The 19205-nt window shown below is 41.0% G+C and overlaps 1 protein-coding gene and 1 long non-coding RNA gene across 4 annotated transcripts; one reads left to right on the plus strand and one right to left on the minus strand.

Annotated features, from left to right (window-relative positions):
- The first annotated feature begins 1398 nt into the window (after positions 1-1398).
- On the plus strand, positions 1399-18375 carry nlgn3b (neuroligin 3b). Of its 3 annotated transcripts, none has more exons than XM_044371553.1 (7): positions 1402-2275; positions 5683-6353; positions 8333-8392; positions 9308-9457; positions 10342-10527; positions 12674-13463; positions 16959-18375. In XM_044371553.1, the coding sequence occupies exons 2-7, from the start codon at positions 5873-5875 to the stop codon at positions 17755-17757; spliced, it is 2466 nt and encodes an 821-aa protein (XP_044227488.1). In that variant the 5' UTR covers positions 1402-2275; positions 5683-5872; the 3' UTR covers positions 17758-18375. The 3 variants fall into 3 exon arrangements, with proteins under 3 accessions (XP_044227489.1, XP_044227488.1, XP_044227490.1); XM_044371555.1 differs by having other exon boundaries at positions 1404-2275; positions 5683-5776; XM_044371554.1 differs by lacking the exon at positions 8333-8392 and having other exon boundaries at positions 1399-2275.
- On the minus strand, positions 14343-14866 carry LOC122996033. The gene is made up of 2 exons (XR_006406917.1): positions 14630-14866; positions 14343-14532 (listed from the first exon to the last, which is right to left on the minus strand). It is a non-coding gene; the product is annotated as an uncharacterized LOC122996033 (long non-coding RNA).
- Positions 18376-19205: the final 830 nt, after the last annotated feature.

Here is a 19205-nt window from a genome sequence, read left to right on the forward strand (position 1 = left end):
TGAGTGCCTGGTGGCCGAGGCCTGCAATCATGGTGCCCAGTCAGGCTCAGCTTGAAAAAAACAATGTTGGATTATTGACAAGTGGGCCCATCAGGACAGGCTGGTTGAGGCCTTGATAGATTGATCCCAGGCTACACACATTCAGGCTTTCATGACATGTACTAGAGCAAATATATGCAGAAATTAAGTATATGATGCCTGAAAGACTGATATAAATATGTATTTTGATGCCTGTGGCACCACTGAAACACTCCTCTAAGTACAAGAGTTTGCATTCTACAGGACCTCGTATTTTATAAGGTATGCTGGGGACTGTAAGCTAAGTCAGTTTAAAGTCCTGTACAGTAAGCTTTCATCCTGCTGAGCTGTCCTTCGGCAAAGCTCTGAATGCCTACCAACCCTAGATGTGAATTTTTGCATTATGAAAGAAGACAGTGAAGGACGACGGCTGCTCTGGCACAATCACGGCCACGGAAGCTGCTTCATCTTTCTCCCTAATCAAGCTGATTCAGCCCACATTTAGAGTTCATGTGGAGAAACTATCCATGACTGCACATATCTGGAGTGGAAATTGGGTCTTTAATTAAAATGTCTTCCTTTCAGAATGTACTTGTTGGACTTTTCGCATGGCACAAGGGTAATGCTGATAAGTCCAGTGCACAAAAAAATGTCCTCTTCAGAAAGTCTGGAATGCATAAAACTAACTTGATTATGGAAGGTAATTATCTCCATGCATTTTGAAATATAACCTTCATAATGGTATGTGACCTACAGTATATAGATATAGATATAGATATAGATATAGATATAGATATAGATATAGATATAGATATAGATATTGTGCCCTGCATGAGCATCAGCAGACATCCATGCAGGCCATTTTCTCATATAAAAAGCTTTTTCCTCGCTTTGGTAACCCAGCTTTAAACAGACATCAAGAGGCAGCATCTCTCTGCCTCTGCTCTAAACATGCAAAGATCACAGCTATGGCCACTGGGCATTATGGAAAAAAAAACGATATGTGGGGGAAAATGTTTGCTTTGTCAGCAGCTGTCTGGATTTCATTTCATACTGTTAGTGGATTTGGAGTGTATGGTCAAAGCAGATTCCATATGGGGATTCAGTTTATCCATTTAGATGACACTTCTGGAGAAATTTAACAGCGGAAAAGCCAAGTAAGCTTAAATCCCTAAATTAAAAATACTTAAAATAAACACATAAGAAACATTTATAGCAGCCAGCAGGCGATGAGTTCAAGAAGCACCAGAAACAATACCATAATACTAGTGATTTTCAGTATGCAGTGTATTTCATCATGAAAAGAACTTTTCGCTCCCTCTTGTCTTGAACTAATTTCCTGCCACCTGTGGTCATTTTGCATCACAACAGTTGTTTAAGGGTTTTCTATTGTGGTTAAATAGGGGGAAGACTCTCCATGCATTGCCCATCCAATCTGCTTGTTAAACAAGAGTGCAGGCCTGTTGTTTCATTGCTCTCATTAATTTGCAAGGCTCTCCAGCACTGAGTTTTGTTGTTGTTTTTTAGAAACAATTCACATAGTGGTGTGAGCACAGAGGTTTGATTAGTGAATCCATATTTTTTTTAGACTTAGCTACAAGGGGATTAGTTTATTAGGAATTTAAAATATACATATAGGCCTACATAAACATATTGGAGGACAGTTTGCAGTTTCTTTCTGGTGTTTTCTTATTTTCCTATATCCCATTTTGCCATGGCTGTAACAAATTTGCTAAAAGGCTTATATGTGCCAATGAAATGTAATGTATTCGCTCTAAACTACCCCGCACATCTTCTCACCGCGCAGGCCTGCACGCTTCTTGAAAAAAAAAACACTTATCTAGTCAAAGGCAGATGGGTTTCGGCCGAGCACAAAGCATGTGAGTGCGTGAGTGCTGTCCGAGGTTTAAGGTGGTTAGTTAATGGTTTCTAAATTGGGATTTTGTCGGCTGTTAGAGGGTGAATTTAATGCACTGGCGTATCCCGGTGGTTGCCTAGTAACGCGCTGGCAGTGGGCGCCGTAGAGAGATCTCTATGGTGGGCGCTCCATTAAAACCGTTGGCGCTCCTGACCTTGGCGTCGTGAATGCGCAAAGCACGCAGACCGTGCAAAGCAGGAGATAAGAGTGAAGATCTGTGTGTTTGATGCTGAAACTGGGGGATATTTCACTCGCTGTCCGTTGTCTTTTTGCGAAACTGACGGGCATGGTATGGAGGAAATCTCGAGATGGAGCGCGTATCAGCTTCTGTAAAAGCAGGTGAGTTAACCTAATGATTCTGGGGTTTTTTTTGTTTTTTTTCTCCGTGGGACGAATCTTTGTTCAGATTGATCACAGACATCTGGGCTAATTGTTTTATCTAGAGCTATTTCTCTACGATTGACCGTGATGGAGTAATTGTTGGCTCGTCAATTTTTTCCTCCCATTGTATCCAATATTACACCGTCCTAGACCTAGATTAAACAAGCTTCCCTGTCACAACGTGAGGCAGCACACACACACACACACACACACACACACACACACACACACACACACACTACAGCAGTTTGTCGATGCTATCTGGGCTGTGGCTTGGTTTTCTCTGTGGGTCTGGATCATTTCATTCATTTATAAAAGCAGTGGTCATCATGTGGAGTGCCACCTGCATGTTTTCTGTCTGTTAGTCTTCCCTGCATCAATCCCTCCTCCTCTTTATTGCACTGCTATATTAGGCGGATTTGGGGGAATCCACTAAAACGGTCTGAATCCACACCAGTCGCATTACAAGGGCATTGGGAGCCCGGTACTGTTGTTGTCTGACATAGTAGGGCTTCACAAATGCTGTCATGACAAGGGGCCCCCGGCTACCAGAAACCAATCAATAAGATGCTGTCCCAGAGATTTTTATTAGTGGTGAATTGGTGTTGACTTGTGTGCCTGTCAATGATGCAGGTGTAGAGATGTGAAACATGATTATAACAATCATTTTAATACGTCTTTAACTGGAACCAAAGTCTGTCATAGTGATTTAAAGGTTCCAGGAAAACCCATGAGACCTGGCCACCACTGTGATGCATACACATCTGGCTGATGCTGCAAAATTGTCTGTTAGAATAAAATGTTATGGTCGTAAAACATTTTTTGAACATATCACTTAGTTGCTGAGTTATTGTAGGCATTTAATTGGAAAAAATATTTTACCCAGCTAGTGTCTTTCCTTACTTGTTGCCGGGCATTTTGCCAGTTTAAATTGCCCAAAAACTTGCAGTGTATCAAACTTGACTGAGTGATGGCTCACTTTTATTACATGGCCCATTTGGTGTAAGCTATAAAGCTTTTATCCACATCTGGCCCATCGCAGACCACAAGTTGGAAAAATTAGACTTTGCAGCCTAGTTGAAGGCGGTATTCAGTGGACTCTCTGCAGTAACATCAGGAAAACAAAATGAAAGAAGTGTATATCAGGTACAGTCATAAAAAAGCTAGCTTTGTTCCAATCAATCCAATTAGATGTTTCATTTGAAGTCACACTGGTAGAAAATGCAAATCTATTGATACAAATATCACGAATGCATGTATAATTTAAATGGAAATGCCGCTCATTTTAAGAATTCATATTATCCCTTTGATCTGCAGCAGCCCTGGTAGTTTTTTTTTTACTGCCAGAGCTGCATCTTAAGCTCGAGACAACTAACCAAGTCTCATTAGTGATGCCCACTGTGCAGCATGTGTCTGCTAATTTGTTAATTGATAATGATTTCACATCAGATTTTTTTTTAACCTCCAAATGGAATCCAGTTATTTATTATCAGCGTCAGATCAAAACCAGAAGATGTGCAACGATCTACAAAAAAAAAAAAAAAATCAGGTTCTCCATCTTTTCCATTTTGATGTCTTGGGAGCCCGTATATCACTGTCAAATAACAGAGAGGAGAAGGAACAAATCTAAGTGTTAATTAAAACAGACAAAGCTGGCCCAGAGCAGAGAGGGGTACAGCATTTCTCAAATGAACCTCTGTGATATTACTCTAATATGTCTCGTTCTTTTTAAAAAAAAAAAAAAATGGGCAGACGGTGAGGCTGTGCATATCAGGTAATGTGCCGCACCTGTGAAAGAGAGGGGGCGAGTTGCCTTTATTTGTGTTTATTTTCCTGCTAGTGTAAACAAAAGTGTTGCAGGGAGAGAGGAAAGCCAATACACCGCATGTACGGTTAATTAGTTGCTCATATTCGAGGGAAGAAATTGTCTCCCGTCTTAATAGATAGGTTCATCAGTTTGAAAGAGAGCTGTTTAGCTGCAGTCTTTCACAATGCTCCAGGCAGTTTGATTAGGTTAACAAGCTTGTTTTTTGTTTTGTTCATTGACAAGCCAGCGAGAACCCCATGTCGAGCAATATATGCTTACTGCTGTGAGGACTTAAATGGGGTGCAGTTTAGATTACAAGATTGAAAGAAGCACAACACGGTTTTCTCTCTGTAGATCTGTACTTACATTTGACGTACAGTGTGCACATGTGATTAGGGGTGGATGTGTATCTCCTGTTTACTGAAGCATTCACAGTGTACGCTGATGAACCAGCTACTAGTTAACACTCGTCCTTATATAGAAGCTCTGGTAACAGTGGTTTGGGTTAGAGATTATTATCTGCACTTCAAGTAGTGTAATATTAGTGGAATTTGTCACTGAGAAAAATGTGGAATCAATTAGATTTTATCTAGGCTTCCAAAAGGGCTGCTATGTGAATTAGTAGTGTTTCTTAATACTTGATTTAGTGTTAAGAATAAAAAACAGTTTCATGTAGTTATTATGACAATAAAGGCTGAATAACACGCACTTTTCTTTCATTGACTAACCATTTGTGTTTGCTGAAAGAAGAGAAAACTGGGGAAAAATGGATTGCAGCACACACAGACTGCAACAAATCAGCTTTTCAGAAAGGCGTCAAAGGATCCTTTTCTTCCAATATTGAATTCCAACGGTCTTATGCTGCTATAAGCCTTTCTCAAGTCTTTCAATTAACCTGCAATTACTCTACTTCATGAGGAGGGTTTGGTGCTGGTGTGACTCCCATCAGACATGTTTGTTCTGTGAAACACTTCCATCACGCATCTTCATGTCAGCAGCTGAAAGTGTTGCTGACTGAAGATGGAAGACACAATGTTTGACAAAATGATTTGAGATAGGCTATTTGGTGTTTTTGAAACACTGAAACATCATAATCAACTCATAGATTTTCTTTCCAACGAAGACCTTTTAATTTCTCTTCAGTGCATATTAAAGATTTGTCTTTCTTCGCTGTTCACTGGGTTGCTTTTACATAAGAAACAGGGTGCTTAACACCTTTTTATCTTGAGATGCTTTTGCAGCATCACTCCAACATCACAGCAGATGGGTCTTTCAGATTCCTCCCATCGCCTCCTCCACTGGTACATAAAGATCAGTATTTAATGATTTGTATATATAAAAGCATACATTTGCTCTTATAAGACTGCAGTTTGTCCAAAGAGGTTATTAGCAGTGAAGTAATACACAGCTTATATAAAAAATATGTATTTTGAGCTCCAATATTTAGTAAGAGGATACTACTTTCATCAAAAATGTGTCAATTATAAAGATTTTCAAGACTATTTTCACATATTTGTGATGTTTAATTGTCTCATTTCTCTTATCCTCTTGTTTTCAGATCTGTGTGCACTGCAATGAAAAGCGGAAGCGAGGGTGGTCCATACCTGACTGAGGTGTATTTGGATTTGATAACCGTTGGAGCCAAAGGCGCAGTGAGTGATGTGTGTTTGACAGGGTCAGTGCAGAGGGACTGAGCGGACACTACAGTGTGCATTTGTGTTGTGCCAGGGCACTGTCTTGCCCAGACCATGTGGCTGGCTACATTTAGAGACCATCTGTTGCCTGCACACCTGCCACATCAGCAAGGGACTGTCACCATCACCCACTGTGCTCTTCTTTGGTGGATATTATGTTCCTGCTGGTCATTCACCAAGTCAACGAGCCAGAAATTCTACCCGTCAGTGACCACCCAGTTTGGGAAGCTGCGAGGCCTCAGGGTCCCCGTGCCCAGTGAGGTGCTCCGGCCTGTCGACCAGTATCTTGGGGTCCCTTATGCTTCTCCACCAGTGGGTGAGAAGCGTTTCATGCCCCCAGAGCAGCCCTCCTCTTGGTCAGGTGTCAAGAATGCTACCCACTTCATGCCTGTGTGCCCTCAGAACATCCACAACACCGTGCCAGAGATCATGATGCCCATATGGTTCACCTATAACCTGGACACAGTAGCCACATACATTCAGGATCAGAGCGAGGACTGTTTATATCTAAACATCTACGCTCCGACAGAGGATGGTGAGTTGGTGTGGTAAAATGGACAGCAATGACTATCCATGTCCATTGATCGCCGTTATCATGTCGTCCTGTGATCATCATAAAGCATGTGTGCGACCACAGCTCGTGTCATTGCTGCCATAAAGGGCTGATTTACCATCCAAAGCACCGTCATCATCGTCTCACCTGTTGCAATCATATTACATTTAAAAATAACAATCATGTTCCTATTGTCAAGCAGGAAATTACTCACATTTTGGTAGTCGTGGCAACTGTAGATATTGTCCTGATGCCACTGAATGGATCTTTTGTTCAGATACAAAGAGAGGCATAACTAAACATAAATATACTGGGGTATGTGCTTACTTTCCCATTAACAGACATCCAGGGAAATATCGCTGAGGTAAGGTGTTCAAGTATTGGTCTGCCTAAAATAAGCAATAATTTTCAACTTTTAAAATGATGAGCGTAGCATATTCAGCTGTTGCCACTGAGTATCAAAAGTAATCAGGAACAATTACTTAGTTAGGACATCTTGTAAAGCAAGCATTGCCGGCTTTTCATGTTGTTTAGAAAATCCAAAATTACTGTTTCTTCATATTTCACTGAATCATAACTCTGTTCAGACAGTGTGTCTGTTGGGGGCCAATTAGTGAGGTACATGAGTCAACTTCTATCTGTCGCTTGCCGAAGCCTTCCTATTTTTGTATCTGATAAAAGAGTAAAATGAACCAGCAAGGGAACATTTTGTGTGTCTGCTGTGAATCTGTAGATTAGCAGAACAACATAATACCACTGTGACTCTGTATCTTTCCTAAATCTTGTGTTGACAAACAGATTTATCTAATTCAGTTGACTTCAATGCTCCAATTAAACACGGTTTCTGAGAATGTATTGCCTTCCTCACAAGCATTCAGTGTAGTATAATGCAAAACATTCAGCATTCAAAGTTGAACCGTGTTCAGCTTGTGTATGTAACACGGCACTCTTTGACTGGCTTTTCTATGGTAGCGTAGCAACAACAGATAAACAGCCTGCTTGAGAGGTAGCTGTCCAAAATGGTGCAGCCCACATTTTATAAAGCCCCTGGTCTGAGTGCTTCCTAAAAGCCTCCTCACCTGCCACACAAACTGGTTAATTAAATTTCACATTTGCATTCATATTTCAAAGGAAATATCACAACCCACTGGTTCTATACATTTTTAGTCTTTAGACTGTCATTGTTTATTTATAATCCACCTTGGGTGTTCTGTGACTTTATCATTTCTTTATCACTGATGTGAAACCTTTGTTGTTTTCCTTTTTGCTTATCTCCAGTAGTCTTTTTGCCTTGTCAAATTTAAGAGTATGTTTTTTAAATTCATGCTATATAATATTTATTTTTGTGGCTTGATGCTCCACTCAAGGCAGAGTAGATCTCTACTTTGTTAATTAAATTATTCATTAATAAACTATGTACCTCATATCTTCAGTAACTGTCTTCATCTGAAGACTCAACACGATAGTTTGTGGAAAAATGTAAAACGGCACAGAGAGATAAGATGAACCAAGGAAGATCACTCCAGTCAAAGCCGAGGCAGCTGAGTCAATATAACGATGTTAACAATGTAACAGTGTGTGTATATAAATATATATATATATACATATATGCATGTGTCCATGTATTTATACAAACTGTGTCATCCTTACAAATATCTAACAAGGAACAAGAATTTGTTACTTGATCAAAATAGAATCATAAACACTTATTATTTTGTAAGAGTTTCAACTCATAATTGTGTCACACATCTCTAAAGATTTTACATAATTTTATCTACATTTGTCATAAAATAATTACAGGAAAAAGTGCAACATACTGCATGTAAATGGGCTATAATTTATGGATTTTTTTTCTCCTAATTGTGTCTGTTTGATTGGACAGCATTTTCAATAAGAGGCACAGTCAACCATACTTTCTTTAAAATCCTGTACTTCTTTTTTTTTCCTCATGTGAATCCCAGGGAGCCAACACAAGAAAAAGGGGGCGGCTTTCTCACATGCTGAGACTCATATATCTGAAGGTATTTTTAAGAGCTCAAAGTCTTGATGCATGGATTCTTTTAGTTTGAGAATGAAGATCTCACAAATCTTAGTTTTTACTTTCCAAAGAAACTGTGTCTTTATTTTGAGTGGACTAAAAAAAATGTTATCCGATTACATAAGTTTGCTGTTGCTGCACCTCATGTCTTGAACCAAGTGCTGTTGCAATCCTCTCAGTAAGACCTACATCTCTGCTGCATGCACATTGATCTGGAGATTGTATTATCCACTTATTCTTCTTATTGTCTCTTTTAAAGACAGTCGTTGGACAATATAACAAATTGGTGTTTTTCTGCACTCAAAATAATAACACTATCTCTATTTTAGCTCATATTTGGAGATAACAAGAGCTCAGTGTAGTGTGGTACGTCTCAGTTCGAGTCAGAATCTTTAAGCTTGTGCGTTCGTTTAATATCTTGAACTGTACAATTCCATCATTACAGAATTTCCTTCTCAACTGGGACCAAACAAGTCAAATCAATTGATTTTTTTTCTCTCCCTGTATCTCTAATCCACAGCATTTTATGATAAACAGCAGTGTCCAGATATGTAACAACTGTAAAAAATGATGTATTGTAAAAAAAAACTGTTGCGAATGACATTTGACCATTTAATTCATACACCCCTTGTCAGAGTGTATATATCATGCATTTTCTGAATGTCATTACAGCTTCCAAACCACAGGCCTACCACCCTAGCTTGCTTCTAAGCTCCTCTTCTATGCAGTCTTTACCCACACCTCATACAGAACAGTTGGGAAATAAAGTTTAGTAACTGTGCTCCATTAATTCTCCATTTCATTACTGTCGACTCTGCAGTTGTTTGCTCAGCATGTGTGTGTGTGTGTGTGTGTGTGTGTGTGTGTGTTTGTGTGTGTGTGTGTGTTGACGTTGCAGATATAAGGGACTCTGAGGCTCGACCTGTGATGGTCTACATCCATGGAGGCTCCTATATGGAGGGCACTGGGAACATGATGGATGGCAGCGTTCTAGCCAGTTATGGGAATGTTGTCGTCGTCACGCTCAACTACAGAATTGGGATATTAGGTGATGACGACGACTGTGTGGTAACTTTTAATGGTGTTTCAAATGGGGGCATTTAGCCTCTGTTTGATCAGAGAAAATAAACTGTCATAATGGTCGCTAATTCCCACTTGTGATGCTGTTATTAACCTATAAAAAGAAGAAGAGACGTGAGTGAAAAATGTAAAACAGTAGGAGAAAATATATAGATCTTGGTGGTATGGCATGGCTTGATTTGAATACAAATGTTGTCCTCAGAGGAAAAGTGATGCAAATACTTATCACACCCTGTCCTTGTTGCACACAAGCTGCTCTGTACCTGTTCTGAAAACACAGTTTATCTACATTTAGATAGATTTATCTAATCTATACAAGAATATCAGCCTTCGCCACTGAAAACAAAATGATTTAAATACAGTATGGAGGGATGCAGCATTCACACGCATATACAAGGTCAAGAGAATTTCCCTATGTTTAACATTCAAAAATGGTGCATTGTTTAAAATGAGACTAGAATACAAGGGAATGAGTAATAGGATCAATTGTAAGAGTACTGGTGACATCTATTTGGTTTTATGATATTAACTAATTTAAAGAATCATGCACAAGTAACAGATTTATTTATTCATGCACACTGAATGTTATGAATTCACCGCCGCGAGGAGAGCATTCAGATTTGATGAGCAGACTCACGATCACTTCCTGAGGCGTGCTGCTGCTTGTAGACTATTACAAGGAGTTGACTAAAATAGTCACTGTAGGAGAGAGCAAAGGCATATTTGCACCTGTGGGGAATGGTGTCAGTTTCTTCAGATGTCCTGCTGGGCTACAACTTTAGATCAAAGCTGTGACATATACTATATATCTTTACTTCAGCACTGGCTCTGTTGTCTCTCTCTACACGTCAGGCTTCCTCAGTACCGGTGACCAGGCGGCAAAAGGAAACTATGGACTTCTCGACCAGATTCAAGCTCTCCGTTGGATCAGTAAGAACATCGGCTACTTTGGAGGAGACCCGGGCCGCATCACAGTGTTTGGATCTGGAATCGGTGCTTCCTGTGTCAGTCTGCTAACACTGTCCCACCACTCAGAGGGTAGGAATCAGCCATTTACAATGTCATAGTTACAGTATCTCTGACTTTGATCAATACAGATTTCCTTAGCTATTAAGTTGAGTGGTAATTAATGCACAAGAAAATAAAGTAACTTAAAAGCAATAACCTGAAATACGTATCTATTTTGTTCTTTATCAAATGTATTTCTTATCTTAAAGTTGTCAATGTTACTGTAACAATGTTTCTATAACAATAATATTTAATCATTTTGGAGATTTGTTCTTTGTTTCAAGTGCAGCTGTAAATGGTCTGTCAGGGAGATGAAGTGTTATGATATGGGAGTAGGGTAAAGTGTGTATTCGTTAAATAAGTGATTGCTTTTGTTCCCCCTCCACTCAATCTAATCAGCCTAAAAGCTTTGCCTCTTTAAATGTGAAGCTCTTAAAGAAGCCTACTGGCATTATAAAGTTTTCAGCATGTCATCACATTCACCTGTGTCCATCCGTTTTGTAGCATTGCAGCTGATTAATATTTTAGTCTTCCGGATTTGTCGTCAGATTTGTTTACCCTCCTTTTCATACCTGCACAAACCCTTTCAAAATTTGTCCAAAAACTATTTTTAAAAAAACCCATTAAATTTTGTGCATTGCTTTTCTGTAATTGCAAAACCTTGAGTGAAAACACCAAAGACAAGTTTGGCGTGAGGTTGAAGCTGGACCGCGATAAAAAGTCCAAATTCTTTGATATTTTCTGTAAAAATTGATATTTCTTTTTTTTCACCCCCACAGATGTATTAACAGTGCTTCAGTTGAAAACAGCATATTCTAGTCCAGTGTCCACTGTGTTATCAATTGCTGCAATATTAGTTTTGAAATGACAACATAAATCAATATGAATTAAATCATACACAGTAAAAATTACCTTCAGGAAACTGGTATCTGATATCCACTGAAAAGAAAAATAGGCAACATTAGAACATGCCATTTTGTGAACACTAATCCAAAGCTCCTTGCAAGAATCAAAGGTGTGTATTTTAATATGGGTGGCCCACTGGGAATTGAACCTCTTATCTTTGCGGTATCATCGACCCGGTCCTCCCATTGATGCTGGACAGAATCACAGGAAGGGCAGAAATTGTGTGTTTTCATCAATGCCAGGGAGGCTGCGGCAACTGTCCTTTGTGAGGTTTGTATTTGATGCCCTAGCTCGGCTGCAGCAAATGCACAAAGACCTCCGGCAGTCTTTGAAGTAGACTTGCTCGCTGCTGCCCTAAAAAAAATTTGGAATAAATGACAGGAACGGAGGGAGAAAGTGACACCGTCCCTGCACTCTTTTTCCAGCGACTGCTGTGCCTTAACCTCAGCAGAGTATTTTTTGAGTCAATATATATCACTTGTCATTTTTAGGTGGTAGATACAAAATCCCTAGAGACAGAGGTGACGCACTGCATATAAACAATTCAACAGAGCAGCGTGTTTACTGTATCAACATTGAAGGATCAGGGTTACTTGCATATTCAGCTCCCTACACAGACTCTCCGCCGCACAGTTGGCATCGGCGGTCTACATGTAAGCTATGCAGCTTGTTAGTAACACAGTATTAAAGATTCTGCAATTACAGTGCATCTGTGAATAACCGGTATAGGAAAACCAGCCACCTCCTCACTGAAACAAAGCTGCAAATTGATCATTAATTTGATCCGTATTCACTGTCATCTGCATATAGCAACGACACCACATGAAATAAATGAGGGGATCAACAGAGACCAGAAAGTATTTCGTCATTTTTTTATCATTATAATTACAAAAGAAGGGGCCAACACCCTATTACCAGTTCATTTCTTCTCCCAGCTGCTTTGCTGAGCAGCTGCTCATCAATAAGAATCAACTATCTGGCCTTTCCACTTTTTGTAATATGTTTTTCTCCCTGGCTAATATTCAAAGTATATGACATCTAGGCTTGATTGCTTTTATATACCTTTTTGTGTAGCAACAAGACTTTGATTTAATTGTGAATTTAGTGTAAAGTGAATCAGTGAGGATGTGTATTTGCTTTGAGCAGTTCAGAATGTTTTTACCTTTTGTCCCAAATGATGATATGTATAATGATGATTTGAGGGTCTAGAGTACTAACCACTGTTCTCTGGGTCTCCTGTGTCTTTTTGTTCTGCATTCTGTGTCCCAAGGTTTGTTCCACAGAGCCATCATCCAAAGTGGTTCAGCACTGTCCAGCTGGGCTGTCAACTACCAACCAGTCAAGTACACTCGCCTGCTGGCCGAGAGAGTTGGCTGCAACGTGCTGGACACCGTGGACATGGTCTCCTGCCTGCAGAAGAAGAGTGCAAAGGAGCTGGTGGAACAAGACATCCAGCCCGCCCGATACCGCGTGGCTTTCGGCCCCGTCATCGACGGAGACGTCATCCCTGATGACCCGGAGATCCTGATGGAGCAGGGCGAGTTCCTAAACTATGATATAATGCTCGGTGTTAATCAGGGTGAGGGACTGCGGTTCGTGGAGAACGTGATGGACCTGGAGGACGGCGTGTCCGGCAGCGACTTTGACTTTGCTGTGTCAGACTTTGTGGACAGTTTGTACGGCTACCCAGAAGGGAAGGACACACTGAGGGAGACAATTAAATTCATGTACACAGACTGGGCTGACAAGGACAACCCGGAGACCAGGAGGAAGACCCTGGTGGCTCTGTTCACCGACCACCAATGGGTGGAGCCTTCAGTGGTGACCGCTGACCTACATGCCCGCTACGGTTCGCCTACATACTTCTACGCCTTCTACCACCACTGCCAGAGCCTCATGAAGCCTGTGTGGTCTGACTCAGCGCACGGAGATGAGGTGCCTTACGTGTTTGGCATCCCCATGGTGGGCCCAACTGACCTGTTCCCCTGTAACTTCTCCAGGAATGACATCATGCTCAGTGCCGTGGTTATGACGTATTGGACGAACTTCGCCAAGAGTGGGTGAGTAACAGCAAATCCAGGCACAAAAAGTACTTAACTATGAAAAGTTACACATCGAATCTCTCATTTTACATTCCAGCGTTTCCTTGGAAAGGGTCGAAGTGTTGGGATATAACATGACTGGCCTCGATTGTGCAGCCCTTACTTGTGTTGAGATGTTCAACCTCAAACTTCCGCTACTTTTACTCTTCCTTTATCACCCTGATTAAAGGACTATAGCATTCACCCTTAGGTATTGTCTCCTAATTAAGTGCAGTCTGAACTCCCACTGTCACTTCTTCCTGCCTGCTCTCCTTTTCTCCTTTGTTAGTTCACAAGAACTCACACAAGAAAAGTGGTGCTCCAGTTCTTAATCAATTAATATGAATTCTTTTAAGCCTATTAATTGGGTTTATCATTAATCTGCATACTGTACACTTCTTACTGTAAGTTAGCTGTGCTTCCATTTGTTGTAATTGGTTGACCCTCACCGTACACATAAGATTTATACTAAGTAGATATTTAATTGTATAAATTAAATATCTACCCACAACATGTCAAAAAATGGTGATGCGTAATTGTATAGTCACATTAAAAGATGAAAGTAATGCCAGGCTGTCTTTTCTTAAAGTGCCAGTGTCATGTTTAGTTTTCTATATAATCTCTCTTTATGCACATAACAAAGTTTCATCACTTTGGGCAGGTTTCCTAAAGGTGATGGATCTTAAACTTTACAGCTCAATGCACATAAATGTTTAAAGCAGTTCCTCAGTGTTAAACAAAAGGTTATGTTGGAAAGGAAATTTGAAGAGGCAGTTAAGATGTACCACATAAACCTCTGTTACGTGGGGCAGATCAGGTGAACCCAAGTGCAGACACGCAGAGGCAAGGAGTCAAGGACACGGTAGGACAAGATTTTTATTAAAGCAGGTATGGGGAAACTAGTACTGGTAGCTGGGAAACTGGGGCTGAGGCTTGGGCTGGAAGCGGGGAACCAGGAGCTTAGGCAGGCTGGGGCAAGGGGTGTAGGTCCAGAGCAGAATCCATGGAAGCTGGGTAGAGTGGAGGTCCAGGGCAGGGAAGCAGGGCACTGCAGTGAACAGGAGACAACGTCAGGCTAGGAAAAACAGGCAACAACAAGGTAACTGATAAATGCAGGCAAATAACGGGTTGAAGCATAGACTGACTGATGCAAAGGCTACAATCTGGCAGTGTGGATCTGGCTGGGCTGAGTATAAGTAGAGGTCTTGATTATTGAACGGGTTGCAGCTGGCAGGGCCCTGCTCTGATTCTAGCACACCTGTCTCCACTCACACAATCACACACACAAAGGGAGAGAGAGAGAGAGAGAGCCACTTGGGAAGTGGCAACAGGTAGGGAGACACGGGACTGAGGCAGGAATCATGACACTCCTCCTCCTTTACTGTGAGCTGTGACTTAAAGTTGGGTTGGGACAAATAATCCATTCATATATATCATGTCCATGTTTGCTTGTAGTATACAATATAGATACACTGGTAACAGGTATCAGTGTTTTTTATTGAATGTACTGTTTAGATTTGAGTATGAAGCTTTCAAAGTTGGGGTAGGTCTGGAAAAGGCAAAAAAAATGCTAGAATTTGAAAATAAAGCCCTCCTCCTGCAGCTCTCCCCCCTGCGCTCTCTGTCCTAATCCCCTCCCACCAGACGAGCACAGGCATATGCACAAGCTTCATACGTGCACACAACACAACAGTTACTGCACTCACACACACACACACACACACACACACAACTTCCGCTCAAGGCACAACAACCTTTAGTAAACAGTAAGCGGTAAACAGGATTACAAAAGTAATGAGTGTCCTATCTCCCTGCTTGAATTCAAGTGATATTGCGTCTCTTTCATTGCCCGCCTCCAAAACCTCCTTAGTCACTAAGGCTCTGAACCCAGTCCCAGAACGACGAGCAGCACCAGGGTTCAGAGATGGCTCAGTATCCGACCTGAAGCCACAGTGATGCATAAAAATCCATCACAGCTTTTCACTTCTGGGAGCCAGGTTCACTTCGACTGAAAGTCTCTCTCTCCAGTGTTGTTGATAAGATGACTACAGGCAATAGTCCGATGATCGCACATTGCTTTTCACTCTGCTTTCTGTTGATATTCTCGTCTTTTTCTTCTCTCCTTCTGCGATTCATGCAGTCTCATCACTTCCTATCCACCAGTATCCCGCTGCTCGCCTGGCCTCCAAACTTTCAGTGTTGTCTGTCCTTGTGTCATATGCTTATTACAGGCCTGCAGCAGCTACAGATGCTGGATTTTTTTCTTTTTATTGTCAGAGCATTTGAATTATTGATTGCTGTCGGGGTGTATAGAGAATTTCAGCAAATATAACAAAAATGCTTCTAAAATACATTACCTACCCTAGCTTTATGCTAATAGGTGAGGTGAACTCTTACTTAACTAAGACATGAACTCTTGAATATCTTCCCTTTGCATAGAATTTTATCAGTTGTGGGTGATTTTACACAGAAACAAAAAAAATTATCTACGGATCTATCTTTCCATAGGTCTCCTTTAGGTCCTTTTCATATATGGATTTGGGGTTATTGTTGGAAGCAGTGACATTTTGAGGAATTCAAAGGAAGACAGGAGACTTCTTCAGGTTAATAAAGTCACCTAGGTTTCAGCAAATGAGAGTTTATTAGCCAAGACAAGCTATAGCCTGATGTTGAGCTGATGTTACACTACAGTAACTCCGCACTGGAAAAGCGGGCTGTTGAAAGTGCAGAATAAAGCTCTGCAGCACTCCCTCTGGCAGCTTTTTCTTTTTATAATTTGCCATGTTCACGTAAAAATTTTGCAGATAAGGGACACCTTAGTGATTTGCGTTGCAGTGGAAGACTCCACTGCAGCCCTGCTGGAGTCTTTACTGAATATTGAATGCAGAGCTGCAATGAATCCTTGTGGTTGATGACCCTCGCAGTAGGAGGAGGCACAGCATAGGTCTCTGTAGGCTACTGTGTTAGTGTGTAGTATTTAGGGAATGCTGAGCCCTTGAGGAGAGATGGTGATATTACATTGTGTTGATCTCCTTTTTGTTTGTGTGTTTTAGAATTTAACAAACAGCTCTTCTCTTTTGCATTTGGAATGGCAACATTGTCTTTATATCTATGAGCAATGGTGCTAAAATCATTATCACAATAAAAATGAGGATATTTTCCAACAATGGTCTACATCTGGGTATCGCGAGTTTTAAAAAAAATCAAACAAATGCTCAAAGCGAGGAACTGGGTTCTATTATATGTAAAGCAAAAAGTTAAATAACTAATTTTGTTTGGTTTTAATATTCTAAATCATTAATTAGGGCAACAAAATTTCTACATCAATAACTTGATAAGATCATATTATCGCAATATGATTTTATTGGAAGTTTATGAAATAGTATTGAATTATCACCCTGCCTTCACACTAGCATTCAGCTTCCTTTCAACACATTTTATGACCCAAGTTTTCTGTCTATCATGTGTCTGTAGGGATCCTAACAAGCCAGTGCCACAGGACACCAAGTTCATCCACACCAAGGCCAACCGCTTCGAGGAAGTGGCCTGGTCTAAGTACGACCCCTATGACCAGCTGTACTTGCACATCGGCCTGAAACCTCGTATCCGTGATCACTACCGCGCCACCAAGGTGGCCTTCTGGAAACACCTTGTGCCCCATCTCTACAACCTCCACGACATGTTCCATTACTCCTCCACCACTACCAAGGTCACCCCGATGGATCCCACCCAGTCCAATGGTAAGAGGCCCGGCAGCACTGGCCGGCCCCCTGTGTCCACTGCCCACAATGGCAACGAAGGCGGGAGAGAGATGGGTCCTCTGATCATGCCAAACCCAAGAGATTACTCCACAGAGCTCAGCGTCACCATTGCTGTGGGGGCTTCACTGCTGTTCCTCAACGTCCTGGCCTTCGCCGCTCTGTACTACCGCAAAGACAAGCGTAGTCGCCAGGACACGTCCCAACAGCCCAGTCCCCAGCGTGACAGCAAAGGCAACAACGTGAGCCACACCACCACCGTAGACGAGACCCTGTCATCCCAGCAAAGGAACCAGTGTGAGGCCCTCCACAATCCTCACCACGTCTCTCCCAGCTTGGACTACTCACTCAGCCAGCGCCGCTCCCCTGACGACATCCCTCTGATGACCCCCAACAACATCACCATGATCCCCAACTCCCTGATGGGCCTCTCCAACATGAGTCCATACAGCACCTTCCCTGCTGGTTACAGTTCTGCAGGCCTGCCCAGCACCCACTCTACCACACGGGTATAGCCTGGCCGGAGACGAGAGGAGACCTGCGACGTACATAAAACACGGAAATGTAAAGCTGTATTTAGGATGTGTAGGTAAAATAGGATTGAATATGTTCGTTCTGTCTTTTCCAAAGGTGTACAACCTCCAACATCCTGCCTTTGCTCTCTCATAATAGGAAGTCTAACTGCAGAGTCATTTTATAATAATCATTTTCAAAGGCAGTGAAAAAGAAAAAGTGCATTTCATTTTCCACTTTGGCTTTTTTGGAACTTTACCTAGCAAGAACTTAGTATAATGTTTATACAGTTGGATTTGTATGGGAAGCTTTTTCTTACTCTGTGATATCTATTTTGATCTCGTGTGACATTACAACTCGTGGCGGACAGAGATGAGATCTGGGAAAAGCTGAAAAGCAGTATTATTATTACTATTATCAAGCTATTTTATACATATTTCTCATGGTACATTGCTTATTATGAAAATGTATTTTTACTGTAATTACTTTAAAATGCCTTGTAACTCGCTCACATAAGGAATTGCTGTGGAATCATAACAATAATGGATTGAAATTTTACTCAAATACTGGTCACACGTGTTAACAATATCCAATTTAACCAAAATATGTCTATCTGGCAATGCTAAAAATAGCACCCCCGTGTGTGTGTGTGTGTGTGTGTGTGTGGGTGTGTGTGGGTGGGTGTGTGTACTGAGAAGTGCGCTACAAAAATGTAAATTAGGCATTGTTTGAAAGTAACCATTAAGTTTTGCATATGTAGTGTTGTGTAATCTATTGTAGTCTATTTGAGTATCCTTGCTATATTTTTGTTTCATGTGTCTCTGATTTTGCTTACTACACTGTAGGAATATAACTTCTGCTTTACTATAAAAAGAGACTCGCTTAAAAAATGTGTTTTCCTACTCTAACCAACACATGGTTCTTTTGGCTTGGCTTGTTTGTACAGAATAAACTTAGACCAACATTTTATTTGTCGTTTGTTTATGAATACTGTAAGGTCTTCAGAAAGATAACTGTAATTACATTCTAATTGTATGTATACCAACTCAATTATTCACATTTTAAAAGGAGTTTCATGAAACTTACAGATTATTGCTCCTGCTCCAAAGTGGTTTGGACCCCATGCGTACCAAGATATATCCGGGGGTCACTCTTTACTGGATGGACATGATGGACGTCAAGCTTTGAGATTTGATGTCTTTGAACCTGTCATAATGTTGTTTAACCTAAATGAGACGACTATTAAAAGATTTTTGGAACTAAAGATGGGTCTTGTCAAAAATTGGGATTTGATCACACTTTGTATGAATAAGGCAAGTATAATAACTGGCTTAAAGGTGTCTTTAAAGACATATTCATAACCGTGTGAAATGTAATCCACAGTTCCTTATACTCAAGTGTTTTACCTCTACAACCTTACTTGCTCTAGTAGCTTATGGTGGCTAATGTT

This window comes from Thunnus albacares, chromosome 13, assembly GCF_914725855.1.
Source record: "Thunnus albacares chromosome 13, fThuAlb1.1, whole genome shotgun sequence".
Taxonomy (NCBI): domain Eukaryota; kingdom Metazoa; phylum Chordata; class Actinopteri; order Scombriformes; family Scombridae; genus Thunnus; species Thunnus albacares.